The sequence below is a fragment of the Apium graveolens genome, chromosome 11 (genome assembly GCF_009905375.1).
Source record: "Apium graveolens cultivar Ventura chromosome 11, ASM990537v1, whole genome shotgun sequence".
NCBI lineage: Eukaryota > Viridiplantae > Streptophyta > Magnoliopsida > Apiales > Apiaceae > Apium > Apium graveolens.
This window is the reverse complement of record NC_133657.1, coordinates 199,373,677-199,391,090: the sequence shown is the minus strand read 5'-3', so window position 1 is coordinate 199,391,090 and position 17,414 is coordinate 199,373,677. Positions and strand designations below refer to the sequence as shown.

The window sequence follows — 17,414 nt, the reverse complement described above, 5'->3', positions numbered from 1 at the left end:
ATATCAATTAAATTAAAATTGATCGACCCAATAATTAGAACTAGAATAATTAAGTAAGGATAATTAAGTAATTTTAACAAATATTAACCGACCGACTATCAAACTTTTAATGTTTCGTCTTTTATAATATAGTATAGATTTATGTGCGTATAGACCCGCTTAAATTCCATTTAATCGGCTGATTAACCGCTTAAGCGCTTGAAAGTCTCGCCGCCGTTTATGAACGATTTACGCTTTTTACAATACTGATATAGCCTACATAATTTTAACCGAAATGGTTAATGTGAATCTATGAGTTTATTTTATTATAATTAATTCTCAAAATTATAAATACTGTACGCAGTCAAGATGCGATAAATAAGAATCAATCTCCAACCCAACCTAGCCCGTCACAAATATATATAGATATATATATATATATCTATTTTCTCATTTCTTCTCCTAAACTTTCATTGCCTTTTTTTTCTAGTTTAATCATCATAATTCTTATTTTTCATTACTAAACATCTTTATATTATGAGGATTGAGGGTGTCTGAATTTTTCAGTATTTATTTGTTCATCTTTTTGAAGTGCTTGATCTGTTTTGATAATTTTTTTAAAATTTTTTGGGATCTGAAAAGGCTGCATCAAAATTATAACGGTGATGAAAATTATAAAATATCACCTTTTATAATGAAGAATTATTCATATACGAGAATGTCATTGCCTCCAATTTTTAGTTGGCATAATTGAAAATTTTGAATATTAGCCTGCAACTGGAATTAATCGTGTAAAAGTCAATTATGATTGTTGGTTTGAGTGATGATATATATAGTACGTATTTCTAAATGAGCAATTTTAATCTTATATAATTTAAATAATATTTTTATTTATATATCTAACTGCAAGCAAAACGATTATTTATTTAATTTCTTTCTTTCTTTCTCAAACATGTAAGTATTGTCGGTTTAAATGGATGTTCAAGTTCATATGTACGTTAAGTCCAAAAATAAACACAATTAACGCTATAAAAAAACAGGGCAAAACATAATCTAATAATTAGTTGCATAATAATATATTTTTAATTGTATAATTTGTCTAAATATTTACAACTTTATTATACATTATATACTGTACATACCCTCCTAATTATATATCTGGGGGCATTTTTCTAAACATATTTGAAAAATATTTTTGGGAAATAATATTTTAAAATATTTAGCATTTTCCAAGGTTGTATTCACCTGCCATATATAATATATATTAAATTAGCAAGTTTTTTTATTTAATTTAGAATAATTTTGACCTATTTCAATCTTAATTTGAAGGTCCTACTCTGAACATTTGCCAAAATAATAATTGTTTCTCAATAAACTATTTATAATCTAATTTATTTATGCATAATTTATCAGCTTTTTTTTATCTATGGCTGCTCTAACCAATAAACTTTTGACTGTAAAAATTAGCATTCATTTGATACACATGATGCCCTTGACTTCATGAGGCCTTGACTTGAATACATCTGTATTTGAACGTGGCAGAATACTACTCGTGGGGTGTATGGTATACCAAAATCGTGGCATTAAACCCACACTTACGTAGTTATTTGTGACATTATAATTAGATTTATTTAATAGTTTGCATTTTCACGTGGAAAATTTCCATGTACGCGCGAATATTGTTTTTGTAGTGAGACAATTTTAGACTTATTCTACTATTGCCAGGGAGATCTATAATGTCATGCTGGGTCAAAACCGGTGACAAATTTCCGCCCTACAAGAACCCTAATTTTACGTAGATCCGTTTTGATTAGGATTAAATATTAAATTGGTCGCTAAATAAATTTGCATATTTCAAATTCACTACTGATAAATTCGGCGTCTTATTTAAAATATTTTAAAAGGCATAAATTTCATTTAAAACACTTTAAAAGACATAAATACTCTAAAAATGATGGTTGTATCTTTAAAGAAGGTATTAGACTTTTTTAGCATGATGCTTTAGTTAGGAATTTGGTTAATGTGTCTGCAAATTTTAGTAGAATAGATGTTTATGTCGATCATTTGTCTCATAATGAGGACGGAGTAATGACGAACAAGATTTATGCCTTTTAAAATATTTTAAATGAGATGTCAAATATGTCAATGATGAATTTGAGATATGCAAATTTATTTAGGGGTTAATTTGATATTTAACCCATTATAAATATTTTAAAGATCCTGTGATAATTATTTAATTGCGGTCACTTATATGTCATATATATATCATTTCGTATATGAACAAATTTAAATATAATAAATTATCAAAATAATTGGAAATCGGTACCAAAAGTACGATATGTTAAAAACTAATTAATGTGCATTTTAATAACTTTAGGGTTATTTTCCAAAAAAAAAATAGGGTCATCAGAATTTGAGGTTATGTGTGGTAGGGGTGTACGCGGTTCGGATCAGATCGGTTTTGGGGTAAAAGTCGAACCAAACCGCGAAAAGCGGTTTTAAAAAATTGTCATCCACAACCGCAAATGCGGTTGCGGTTAACCGCGTCATTTGCGGTTGCGAATTTGCGGTTATTGCGGATCGGTTTGCGTTTCAACCACTTATTTTAAAATAATTAATAAATTGTAAAAAAGTAAATTCAGAATATTAATAAATTGAATTTTAAGTTACGTGATAAATTACATTCAAAAATAAAATATAAACTAATGCTTCGTGTGGAGTAAGCATATTAAAAACATACAAAAATGTGGAGGCGAGAGAAAAGAAAAAAAGAAAAGGATAAAAAAAATTACATGTTGATTACATTTTTCATTTGTTTGGTTATATATCTTATAATGATTGTGAATCTTATAAATGAAATCTTAACATTAACCTAAGATTAGTTAATAAATGTGTATACTTATTAATTTATATGATATCGACTACATTTTTGGAAATATATTTTATTATAAATATATGTTGCGAGTTGCGGTTGCGGTTGTGATTTTCAAAAATTTAAAACCGCATACAAACCGCGAATGAGCGGTTTTTAAAATTAAAATCCACAACCAACCCGCGTTTCGCGATTATCCGCAAATGCGGTTCGGTTGCGAGCGGTTGAGCGGTTGGATGCGGTTGAGCGATTCACCCCTATGTGTGGGGTTCCCTTGCACACTATTATTATCTACCGACTATTTAAAATATGTATGTCCTGTATTTTATTTTAAAATTTATACCCTAATAAAGAAACTGTTTAATTTCAATAAAATTAAAATATGATAAAATCATATATTACACTTATCTCTATTAAATATATCCCGCCCTTTTACTTTAATTAAATTTTGATCAAAAACTTCTATATATATATAGGGAAATGGTCTAATATAAACCAACCTTATTCTAAAAACTAGAAACCAATGATAGCCACTAATTCTATAGGCTTGAATTGAATCTCCACAACACAAGTTTTACCCAACCTTTTCTCTCTCCTCCCTCCAATTCCAACTGTAACTTCCCTCTCCCTCTGTACATCTATACTACGTAAGTACTTTTATATTTGTTTTTAATTTAATATTTTCCATTAATCGACAAACTTTTTTTGAAATCCGACTTCACTATATTTTTCTCCATCTCCAAACGATCAATTTGCATACCATATTTGCTATATTCCGACGATAAATCACTATTTATACCTAACATAATCACTAAATTGGAATTACTATAATTTCAGAACTTTCTTAACTTTAGTGATTCTCATAAACATAATTAGTGATTTATCGTCTTTCTCCTGTACCACACCTTTCTCCTGGTATCCCATCTCTCTCCCCTATCATACATCATTAATATCCTACTATACGTTTTTACCTTTTACACACAAAATACGGGTTTAGTGAATAACATGTGTAATATAGTAATTTTTTATCTTTTTCACTATCCTCTTCTTCCACTTGTTCATTTTTGGTTTCTTGTTTGGTTCATTCTCTTGAAATTGATCTTGACTTTCTTGTATTTTAGTTTCTTCAAATTCCATTTTCTCTTCAACATTTTTTTGAATAGTATATTTTGTCTGTTTACAAAATTTAATAATTCAAGATCTAGAAATTACTATCTAAAATTTAAATTGGAACTTAATTTAATAGTTGTTAAGTTTTTAGGGTTCACTAATTTCTTAAATAGGTTTTAAAAATATTTAGCTCTTTCTAAATAATAAGAAATTAGTTGATAAACATTCCAACTATTTAGGGTTTAGGGTGCCTAAACTCTAGAACCTAAACCCTAATTTAGTCTAGGGTTTAGGGCACCAGACCATGTAAACAGTGATTTATATGTACAATACAGTGATTACTATGTGTAATTTGGTGATTATTATGTACAGTTTAATGATTGTCGTCATACGGTTTAGTGATTGAATAGTATATCAGTATATATACGATACTCACAGTAACGCTTTGTCTCCCCCTTTTTAATTTTTTTTTTCTGCTCTCGGACCTTTTCCTGTATTATTTATTTATTTATTTATTTATTTGGGTTTAATAAAATCATAGCCCACATAAGTGGACCAGTCCCAACAAAGTTCAATATATATCTCTGCTCCTTTTATATCATTAGTTAAATTAGCTAAATTTTAGTAATTCTTGTAAGTATAATTAGTGATTTATCGTTGGAATATAGCACATATGGAATTTATATTGATCGTTAAACACAATCATTATAACACCACCACCTATCTCACCGTCATCACCATTACTGTAACAACCATAATATCAAACAGAAATCAATAACTTTAACTATTAATACAATAATAACATATGTAGAGAGGTGGGAAAAAAAAGCTCATAAAAAAAGTTCAGAAAATATGAATGGGGAAATATATGTGGTAAATGAAAAGTAGCGAACATGGATGATGGTAGTAACGAGGGGGTGATGGTGGTGGTAGAGGTGACGATGGGGTAGGGTGGAATAATGAGTTAAGTTTGAAGCGAGGGATTTTGAGGGAAGAGTCGGGGGTCAGGTATAGGAAATTAAAAGTAAGGTGGGTGGATATAGTACTAAAGAGAGGTGGGTTGGGCCTTAGTTTCTAGTTTTTATTTTAAGACGGTTTCCATTTGAACAGCCCCCTATATATATATATATATATATATATATAAGATCAATAACTGCATTCGGTATTGGGGCTAAATTGGAGATATGAAAATTAGAGGGCATTATATATCAAAATACCTACTTTTTTTATAAAGCTTGAAATGCTTCAAGGTGCTGATGTCCGCTAAAAATATCCGTTGAATACCTTACATACATGTGTAACTCGTACACGTATCATTATCACTGAGATTCGTGTTCTTTAATTTTTCTTTAACGCTTTTCTGGTATACGTATTTTACAAATCAATTTCTTAAGAATACGCACATGCGTGTTGCGTGTTCTTTGAAACTTTTAAAAAAAATTATGTACGTATAAGTCATATGCGTATATTTGACAGCAAAATTTACTGTCACCTAGTATTTTCGACACTTAAAACTCAAAAAAAATGACGTATTTTAATTATTTTTTCAAAATAGAACGTGGGCGACAAGTACAGGAGTCTATACTATACTATAATAATCGGAATGGGGTATAATTTGGTATGCCTTTTTTGATTGGTTTGGTTATCCCCCTTTATGACTCTCGGATTTTTTTAATCAATCGATCAAGATCGTGAGATTCAAATACTCAAAGGATATATACTACTCAAACTCATAGTTTCGAACCTCACCAACAACAATTATATGTATTATTATTTATATACTACTCAAACTCACAGTTTCGAACTCCACCAACAACAATTATATGTATTATTATTTATACACTACTTAAACTCTCAGGTTCGAACCCCACCAACAACAAATATTTATATTATTATTTATACAGTACCCAATATTGAGATTCGAATCCTGCCAACAACAAATATTTATATTATTATTTATAAATATACTAATAAGGTAATGATCAAAAAAATTAATATAAATTTAAATAATATAAAAATATAATGAAGACTCGTGAATCGAACGGGTTGTAAAGCTAGTATTTTTTTTGGCAAATTTAAAGCAGATTTAATTAATAACTTGAAAGACACTCAATCGGAACAAACCCTCAACTGATCATGCAACCAGATTGAAAAATAAATAGAGCTAAATAATTAGCCGTTTTGTTTCCGGATTGCTTAACAAACTGAATACAAATATTCTGAAAATTAAAAATGAAGGTAATGATTTCTCGGACAATCGCTCCACCTTCCCCCCTGAATAAGTAAGGCTCCGTTAGTCTGGGCGAAACAACATGCATCTCCCCAAAAATGGTAGCTTCACAATTGACCCTCACATTAATTCGATTGATAATACAATGTTCAGAGGACTCAGTTGCAACAACTAAGTTTAAAGGCCTCATATTATGAACAAATATTTTTTGTGAGAGGTGAACACATGTAATTTTCACCACCGTTCCAAGCGCACCCCCGCTATCTACCTGTCGGACACCAGCTATAGACCCGCCGAAAGTGTTGTTGATGCGAGATATCCACATCTCCTCATAAACCATCAAATTTATTTTCAACACAACCACTACATCGCACAAATCGAGACACGTCGCATAAAGCTTGACAATCAAACACACAAATAATAACTTAATACGAAAAATAACTCAAAATTCAAAAATTTCGGAATAACACCAAATTGTAATATGATATTAGACCAAAGATTTTAAATCCAAAAACTGAATTTTATTATGAAATCCAAATTCTTCACTTAGTAGAAAGAACTGTAATGGATTTTTCAAGTTTTGTGAAACAAATCTCAATTTTATTAAAGAAAAAATAAACAGAAAGAGGAGACGAAGATGAATATGAAGATAGAAATGAATAGAAAGGGTGAAAAAAATTAGGACGGCTAAGGTTAGGTGAAGGTAGGGCGGCTGAGAACTCTAGTACGGTTGAAATGGTCACGTTAAATTGTGAATATTTTACTACTAAGTATACTTTCGACGGAAATACCAATTTTTTTGAATGTCATTAGCGCCTAAAAAACGATACTATCCAAAGCTAGTATTTATAATAAGTTATATTAGTTTGAAATGTGAAGCTGATCACAAACTAGAAAAAGAGTGAATCATAATGCTGTTTTGGCATAAACGATGACACAAACACAAGGCCTTGATTTATGGAACTAGTTGAGAAATTGTCGGCACAGAAATATTTGGGCAAGTTTGTTTGTTCAAGCACATTAGCACAACTATATTGTACCTGCCTTCAGTCTCCTGTGTTAGTAAATGTAATCTATCTATGCATATTCATCGTTGCTCTCCAAAGCTGCACTTGGCTTTAGCGTGCGTCTCAACGTAATTTTGGTTTCTTATCATTCCATCATTGTTCTAACCTTGCGTAAACCTTTTTTTGTATGGTTTCATTTCGGATTCCTGCTTTTAATGCGCTTTATAGCTAACCGAAACCCTTTTCTGCATGTTTTTGTTTCATTTATAATCATCTTCATATAGAATAGCATTGCTTCACATGATCGTTAATGTTACAAAAACCGATAATTGTTACTAATAAATGATACCAGTGATTAATCGGATAATTAACAATCATGTAGAATCAAAATGATATAACGAAACATAAATATCATGTATTAACATAAATATATTAGACCCGCATGGATTGGCTTAGTTGATTAAAGAGGGAATAATTTGGCTCAGTTGATTAAAAAAAAAATTATACTCTTGATCACATTTTTGAATCTCACGGTAGGAAAATTTATGATTATGTCTCCTGAACCAGAGTATTTCGCTTAAATGCGGTTTATCTTCGTTCACGTTATGATTATGTCTCTTGAACCAGAGTATTTCGCTTAAATGCGGTTTATCTTCGTTCACGTGATTTGCAGGCTATTATGTGAGGCCGTAGGATTTACCCGGTGCACACCCGAAAGGTAGCGCCTGCGGATTATCTACGATAAAAAAAAACTAAACATATTAGTTTGCAAAATATATAATGATTTAATCGAATCAGCAAAAGACCTTGTAAAAATTATTCGGTCAAATAAAAAAAAATTAGAAACAGCCACGTAATTAATACCTATAATAGTGGCTAACGAAGCCGATGAGTGTGTAAAAATAAATTATTAAATACGAGTAATCTTCTTCTTTTTTTGCGAAGAATAATAAATATTATCTTAGTTAAAAATTCATTTCAATTTTGCATGCACACTATTTATATGGCAAATTAAAAAATTTTAATTAGGGTTTTGTATTATTTTTTTTGTATTAATTTATCTTTATAACAATATGACATACCAAAAATTGTCTCCATGATGATTTGAACCACGACATCAAAATTTTTATGGTAATAGTATGAGATGTAATTTTATTTGGAGTTATTTGCACCCCAACTTTGATGAAAAACAAATGTGTATCAGGATTTTGGGAAAATCATGTTGCACTCCTTAACTTATATTTTAACAATCGGTATGCACCCATTTTCATAATTTAACTAAATTGAATAGGGTAAAATTGGAAATTTAACAAAAATATTAAATAAATTAAATTTTATATCTTTTAAATAATGTTAAAAATTGAATTTTGATACAAAATTGTAAGTTTTTAATTTTTAAATGATAATAGTAATTTTAGTTTCGATTTTCATTTTATATTATTAATGCTAATATTTTATAATTCTACAAAAAAACAATTTTAACAATTAAATTTGATTATATAAATAAATTTAAATAAGTAGAGTAATAAAATTTTGAAATTGATATTATGAAAATGAAAATCAAATGTAAAATGAATAGTGCTATTTGAAAATTGAAAATTTATTATTTTATAGTTGATATAAAAAGATATACAATTTTTAATATTATTTGAACAAGATAAATTTTATTTTAATTAAGTATATTGGTGAATTTCCGGTTTTACCCTTACACAATTTAACAAGATTGAAGGGGTGTATAATGAATCTCAAAATTAAAGTGTAGAAGTTCAAATTGAATTTTCTAAAATTTGATATAAATTTATATTTGAAACGAATTAATAGAGTACAAAGTGCATTTACACCTTTTATTTAACAAAAAGTAAGTATCAGTGTTCCAGAAATCGCTAGGCGTGTCAGGGCGGTTGTGAGGGTATCCTCGAGATATTAATCGACAAGTCGGAGATTAATCGGATTGATTAATCGGAACATTAATCGGAAGAATATAAATATTATTTTTAATTTTTATAATTATATAATGATCAACATGTCAAATATTTGTTTGAAAAAAGAAATTAGAATGGTATTAAACAATATCTACACATTTGACATGCGTTATGTACTAATTATTGAGTTTACAATATTAACTATATTTTAATTCACACTTTTAAATTTATTATAGTATGTTATTTTTATATTTTAAGTGAGAAAATAAATATATTAGATTACTTGTTACTTCTTACCCCTTATATTATAAATTGACATGATATTGTGTGAAATTATGAAATTAATGATTTAAAATTATAAAAACGTAAAAGAAAAAAATTTAATTATTTTCCGTCTAAACCGCCTAGGACCGATTTTTGACCGCCAAGCCCGCCTAATCCCGATTTTGACCGGATTTTTTTAAAAAATACCTAAATTACCACCTAGATCCGAGTCGGACGCCTAGGCGGCCGCCTAGACCGAGTTTTAGAACACCGGTAATTATACTTTTTGTGATTCACATAAATATTTACATAAAATTGAACCAAGGAACATACAAGATTACAACCCTAGCTTAGTTGGGCTTTATCCCAAATGCTCTACCAATTTTGTTTCTTCAATACCATGGGTCTTGTAGCAGGCTTTGGAGGCCGGAGCATGAGCCCATTTATTTAGTTGGACCGGGCTTCTAACTTCTAAGTATCAACTACTTAGACCCAAGATTGGCATTCTGGTACGAATGTGATAAAGCGGATAACATCACTACAACGTAAAAAATGTGTTACGGAATTTATTTTTTTTATAGCTAGAAACCAGGTATTCGGGTCAACTTATGCGTACATCAGCTAATATTAAAGAGTAGGGGTGTACAGACAAACCGCTCAACCACATTCAATCGCTTAACCGCTCGCAACCGAACCGCATTTTGCAGATAATCGCGGAACGCGGGTTGGTTATGAATTTAAATTTTAAAAACCACTCGTTCGCGGTTTGAATGCGGTTTTAAATTCTTGAAAATCGCAAACGCAATCGCAACTCGCAACATATATTTATAATAAAATATATTTCCAAAAATATAGTTGATATCATATAAATTAATAAGTATACACATTTATTAACTAATCTTAGATTAATGTTAAGACTTCGTTCATAAGATTTACAATCATTACAAGATGTATAACTAAACAAATGGAAAATGTAATCAACATGTAATCTTTTTTATCATTTTCTTTTTTATTTTCTCTGGTCTCCATATTTTTGTATGTTTTTAATATCTTGCTACTCACGGAGCATTAGTTGTATTTTATTTCTGAATGTAAATTTATCACGTAACTTAAACTTGAATTTATTAATATTCCGAATTTATTTTTTTTGCAAATTATTAGTTATTTTAAAATAAGTGGTTGAACCGCAAACCGATTCACAATAACCGCAAATTCTCAACCGCAATTGATGCGGTTAACCGCAAATGCGGTTGCGAATGACAATTTTCTAAAACCGTTCTTTACGGTTTGGTTCGACTTTTACCCAAAACCGATCCGATCCGATCTGAACCGCGTACACCCCTGTTACCCTATTTAAATTTGAGCTAGACGAAACTAGGATCTTGAGATGGTAAGCATGTAGAGTTCTGAACTCAACCAGATAATTATCAGAATGGGTAAAATGTGTTATGAATTATGATACGGAACTCACGAAAAAACAAAATATATCATTCGTCCCATAATTATTTTGAAACTTCTGAAGTGAACACACTCCTAGTATAATAATTTACAATTACAAACACACACTAAAATTGCTCAAAATGTGAGTTTCAAGTTTCAACCCTACGCTGGGAAGAAAATTCAATTTTCGACGATTTTATGGCTCAAAATGTCTATGTAAATGTGACTGCCTCTCTTTCAAACTAAATTGATATAAAAATTGTTTACTCCAAAACGTCAAGTACAAGTACAAATTACAAATTATCATCTTGATCAACTATTATATAAATCTATCCAAACTTTTGAGTTTTGTTCTAGTGACGAAGGCTGAGATCAGTTGTACGATATTACATGTTCGATTACTCCTTCATTTATAATTTGTAGAGGCTCTTGGCTCATTTGCATTAAATTATATAAATTCATAGTACAAAATTTGAAATGAAGAATAAGATTTGTACCAACGTGCCGTTATAGGTGGTTAACCTGACAAAAGACAACATTTATCAACCAATAACACGTTGACATTTGTTCATTGTAATTTTATATAGAGAAGTGTGATGGATTGAGGTCTGAACATAGCAAGCAGGGCATGGGCAGTATGTACTAATAATAGCATCATTTTGATCCAACTTTCATGGCGTTGCTTTCAATAAATACAACTGCATAAATCCTTGCCATGCCTTCGTCTTCTTCGTCATCGTCGTCGTCGTCTTCATCTTCTGTTTACACCATTTTTCCGGTAATTACTATGCTTTTATTTATACTTCATGCTAGTCTAGGTATTCCTGTAAACAGATGCTTACTTTGTAGTGAAAGTTCTTTTAGAAACAGGTGAATTTTTCGGGGAGTTTTCGAAGTTTTTTATGTTTTCTTATATTTGTACTAGTCATTGCAGTGATTTAAATGCTCTCATGCACATTTACTCGAATCCAAAGAATGTGTTGAAGAGTATAAGATTCTGACTTTAAAATTTTAGAGCGAAATTTAGGGAGGGACTCAGGTTCGAGCCCGTATAAGATCCTGTTAAGGTCTTCCTCTACAACCTTAAGGTTTTAGAGCGACCGGTTACTTAACAGAATGCGACGGAGGGAATATATCTTATGCTATAGGACAAAATTTAAGGATAGCTGTTTGATATACTTAGTTGCATCTCTTTTGCTTTTTATGGTAGTTTGGTGAAAATTTGGTGGTTAAATGTTTCAAAGTTTATAATGACGTGCTCTGGATTCCTTAAAATTAGTTCCTGTAACTACATAGAACTTTGCTTAAAGTTATTGTCAACTGATATTTGGCCCCTGAGAAAAAAACAACATATTAGTATTGTTCATGCCACTACCTCATCTTCACAATTTGCTGGATTGCAGGCTTGATTGTTTCTTGTAATCACAAGGCTTAGTAGCTCGGGAAATGAGTACGACTCAACCAATTATTGCATCGACAAAGGGCTATAGTAATGTGATTGATGAACCTGATCATCTCGTAGTCCTTGTTCATGGCATCTTGGCAAGGTACAGGCGCAGTCTCCTTTAAGACATCATAATAAATAACTTGATTTTTGCTCTGATCTTCAAGTATACCTGATATAATATTAATGCTTATAGACACTTAACTTGATATGGCTGAAACTCTTAAATGCAGCCCAAGTGACTGGATATATGTAGAAGCAAAGTTGAAAAAGCGTTTAGGGAGAAATTATATGATCTACGGTATGTTATCCATGTAACAATCTTGGAAAGTCTTACATTTTTTCATTAAAATTAACCTGAAGTTGTTGCTGGCATTTGTCTAATGAAAGAAATTACCAAGGCTTTTAATTGATTCAAGCATTTTAAGGCCATGTCGTAGATTTGGAATCGAAGAAGGGATACATTTACTAAATTGAAGGTCATAATGGTAGAAAGTTGCAGAGGCCGCTATATTCAAATTTGTAATCTGTTTATGACGATTATAGGCAATGGGGTCGTTTTCACCTAGTATTCTGTAATCTGTTTCTTATTGTATTTCTCTTCTTCACAGTTTATAGTCTAGTAATTTCTTTAATTAAGTTTGTAATCTTCGCAGCAAGTTCATGTAATAGTTACACTAAAACTTTTGGTGGGATTGATGGAGCTGGGAAACGTCTGGCAGATGAAGTGAGTACTTAGTCTCTTTCGGTGTCTGATTGCCTGGAGATGTATCACAGATGGAACTAAAACCCCTAGCTTTTGATGAACAATAATTAAGTGTAATCAAATGAAGAAAGCTAAAAGTGTTAAAGATGGAGTTGCTGGTTCAACTGATAAACTTCTAGTAAAAATTTATGTGCTTGAGAGAAATCGTCCTATCCTATTAATGTGTTTCATTTTTATTTCTCTGAACAGGTACTGCAAATCGTGAAGATGAGAAAAAGCCTTAGAAAAATCTCCTTTTTATCTCATTCTCTTGGCGGATTGTTTACAAGATATGCTATTGCTGTTCTTTATACACCATACGTGAGTAGTGATCAGCACATCGACAATCTTGTCTGTCCAACAAAAGAAAATAGCAAAGAAGTTCCTTTGAAGCAAGGTTTGATTGCGGGGACTACAACCAATCAATTTTATCACACTGGCAACACCTCATCTAGGAGTGAGAGGGAGGAAACAGGTTTGTTTAAATAAAGTATACATCTTGTAGTCTCTAGTTTCCATATTAATCTATATCTACTTAAAAATGAATTTTAAGTGAAACACTACTCCTATTCCCTCTTCATACATCGTACTGCAATTTTAGGACCTGATCTCCAAAAGTCTGTCATGCTATGTCATAGACAGCAATGGTGTGTCCAAAATAAAGGAAAATAACGTAATGTCTCAATCAAGATATGTAGTCTCACAAGCATGGTTAATCGTACAGTTTCTGCACCTGTTTAGAGATATCATTATCTCTGGGCTTTAACAAGTAACAGATTAACAGGCCTAAAGTATTTACATAATCTATTGTTACTATCAAGAAAGTGCAGCATAAAAAGCTATGATAATGTAGGTGTATTCCTGTACAGAGACTTCATACAGAGCTGAACCTTGTGTTTGCCTTGCTAATATTTGATATGCCTCTTCCATCTTCAGTTTCCATTAGTCCTTGGAGTAAACATATTAGAGAGAATAGCAGCACCAGTCGCTGCCTTTTTAGTTGGTCGAACTGGTAGCCAACTGTTCCTAACTGATGGTAAACCAGATAAACCACCTATTCTATTAAGAATGGCATGTGATTGCGAAGAAGGAAAATTTATGTAAGTCCATTAGTCATTATACAGTTTCTTTATACATGGTATTGATGTCACCGTTCTAAATCTTCATATGTGCTGCAGATCTTCTCTTGGTGCATTTACATGTCGGATGGTTTATGCTAATGTGTCTTATGACCGTATCCTTTTTCAATCTTTTGTAGTACGAGTAAGCCATTTGCCATGTATTTTGCATGTAATATAGTTGCCTACTGAAATTGATTTTGTCCGTCCCCTTGACATCACTTAGATCTGGTTGGTTGGCGCACGTCCTCTATAAGAAGGGAGGCTGAACTTGTCAAGGTGATTTAATAATTTCACATACAGAGATAATGATATTGCTTATGATCATTGTTAGTTATTAGTTATAATTATGCTTGTGTTCTTGTTCTAACAAATAAATACTGCATGTGGCAGCCTCCTCTGCAGTCTTTAGATGGTTACAAACATGTAGTAGATGTTGAGTATTGTCCACCAGTATCGTCTGAGGGTCCGTATTTTGCTCCAGAATTGGCCAAAGCAAAAGAAGCAGCTCAAAACACTCCCACCACACGCAACACACTTCAGTATCATGAAATTATAGAAGGTAAGATCCTGTTCAGGATTGATCTCTGTATGTGTGACAATTGTTTCCTAGAAAAAAATAGATTGTTTGAACAACTGAAAATGATTTCAAATTGCTTAACAGAGGAAATGATACGTGGGTTGCAACGATTAGGATGGGAAAAGGTTGATGTAAACTTTCACTCGACATTTTGGCCGTTCTTTGCTCACAACAACATTCATGTATGTTTTGATAACTTCATTAAAGTTTCTTAAATTTTAAAGTTAAGTGCTTTGTAAATGATTCTAATTCATCGGGATTTTATGTAAAGGTAAAAAGTGAGTGGTTTCATAACGCTGGAGCTGGAGTAGTAGCTCATGTTGCAGAAAGTTTAAGGCGCCAAGAGACACAGCAACAGTCCTCCTCACTCATTACAGCAAACTTGTAACAATTAAGTGCATTCAGGTGGTTTAAATGTTTTGCGAGTAGTTACTGAAGACAGAATATTTCCATCCACTAGTTATCTTTTATTTATAATGACAAACATCATCACAATTTATTGAAAGGCGGATAAGGTTCTGATGGGATCCTCACCCTGATACTCACACCAGTCACACGCACATACACACACACATCTCCGTTTAGGCTCATGTCATTGACCTCTTATTACCCGGAGAAGAGGGATTTCCATTTGGATAAAATGTTAGGGATAACCATATTCACATTATCGAACAAGCACTAGTATTTTCATCACTGAACAAAGCAAGAGCTGGTTGAGTGTGGATTGTACTCGAGTAAGCATTTTGATGCTCATAACTGTATTTATGTACATTGTACCCATGCTCGTAATAGGTATACGTAGGGTTATAGTCGGATGAAGAATAGGCTGTGGGATTGCTCTGAGATTGGTACTGATCATTGTTGTAGTACTGATCAAAATCTTGGTAATCAGCATTGTACTGAAATTGCCACAACTCAGCCTGCCTCCCATTTTTTCCAGCTGTCTTTAGGACCTTTTCTTGATCTACATATCCTGTCACTGTTACCTTTTGCATTTCCATGTCAATTTCAACATTTTCAACCCCTGCAAATTATATGATAACATGCAGTGTGTTACCGGACCTATCTTAGTACAACTCTTGTGTGCTACTATGTCTATCTCAAATCTAGTGTGTGTGTGTGTGTGTGAAGTGTGATTTTTGTGAAGAAGAAATTAACAGAGTTAAAGCAGATAATGTACCATCTAATCTTGAAAGAGCTTTCATAATCTTCTTTTCACATCCAGAACAATCCATGTGCACCATCATCTCCACAATCTAAAACCAAGAAATTTAAATTGTTTGAGACCCATTCTTGCCAGCTAGTTTTTGGTTATATATTCTCACCAAACATTAACTGAACGGCCAAAAAACCCCAAGATATACAAAAATTTATGCAAGTTAGATGACATTATGAAATAGATATGATAAAATATCATCAAACATTATAGGATCCTCACAGGCTCATAATATGATACATTCTGTTCATCATCTTAAGACATGCCATGTATGTTTGTCTTCTTCACTAGATAAGGAAGACGTCTACTTTATAATACATTAACTCAAAACAACAAAGTTTATAAAAAAAATAGTACTACATACCCAGAAATATTAGTTACTCAGATATGCTAAAACCTGTAGACATGTGTTTTACAAAAACACTTAAAATAAACCGAAAACAACGTTCTATGATATATACAAAGTGAGCGCAAGTCTATGAAAAGCACATTAATTCAACCACATATATCTTATAACACAAAACACTATCTCTAAAATCCCAGGCTTGCAAAAATGTGATTGTCTTTTTATCACAAATTCAACGATTGATTTTTTTTTTCTATATCAATATTGTATTATTTCAAATCAATATATCAAATATGAAAACAATGTTTAGATTGTGGTAATCATACTCAAAATGTATAGCGCTTATATTTCCGATATCTGCACATTGTAGAACACTGTACAATTTAAGCTTACATTATACACATCTAACACAATGTATATATATACACTCATGCAATGCGGGAACTATAAACCTCCCCTCTCACTTTCTCTCTGCGCATGTAATGAGATGAAAATATTTACAATATATGGAATACTTGATAATCTTTAAGATAAAAATGAAGTAAACGCAGTAAACGCTTGACTGCAACAAAATTTTGTAACAAACATCTAATTTTTCTTTTACATAACTTAAACTTAGTTGAATGCAACCATCTAATAGAATCCATCAAATGCAAATCAGATGTAGAAAAGAGTACTTATAAAATGCATTTGGTTGCATATGTATACGGAAAAAAAAGAGTGCCTTACCGTTGACATGTTAGAGATGTATCGGAGCCAAGAATTAGATGCTAACCCTCAAGGTCTCCCTAAAAAATGCTAGCAGAAAAGTTGTTACTAGCTTAACAGAAATGAGAAGTTGCATTATCTGTGTGTCATATATATAGTCAAATACACATGTTGTTCCTCTTAAAAGTCTCTCTTTTTTAATAGGATATCAATTCTAACACATAATTAGAAAGAGAAAATGCAAACAATTAAGAGAGACCAATTTAATATGAAAATGGTCCGACCAGATCATCATGATAATGTGTTTTTTCTCCGAATAATGGAGTTTATAAATACAGTTTTAATTAGTTTATAATTGCATGCAAGCTTTGACGATCAGACTACAAAACTGCAACTTGTGAATATTATAGCTAGATGATGTATAACATGATAG

The 17,414-nt window shown here is 31.6% G+C and overlaps 1 protein-coding gene and 1 pseudogene across 1 annotated transcript; one reads left to right on the top strand and one right to left on the bottom strand.

Moving 5' to 3' along the window:
• Window positions 1–11,368: 11,368 nt before the first annotated feature.
• Window positions 11,369–15,216, top strand: LOC141696798 (lipid droplet phospholipase 1-like; annotated as a pseudogene).
• Window positions 15,217–15,365: 149 nt separating this feature from the next.
• Window positions 15,366–17,114, bottom strand: LOC141696799 (heavy metal-associated isoprenylated plant protein 28-like). Its single transcript, XM_074500921.1, has 3 exons — window positions 17,003–17,114; window positions 15,892–15,967; window positions 15,366–15,735 (listed from the first exon to the last, which is right to left on the bottom strand). Exons 1-3 carry the CDS (start codon window positions 17,009–17,011, stop codon window positions 15,371–15,373), a joined length of 450 nt encoding a protein of 149 aa, XP_074357022.1. The 5' UTR covers window positions 17,012–17,114; the 3' UTR covers window positions 15,366–15,370.
• Window positions 17,115–17,414: the final 300 nt, after the last annotated feature.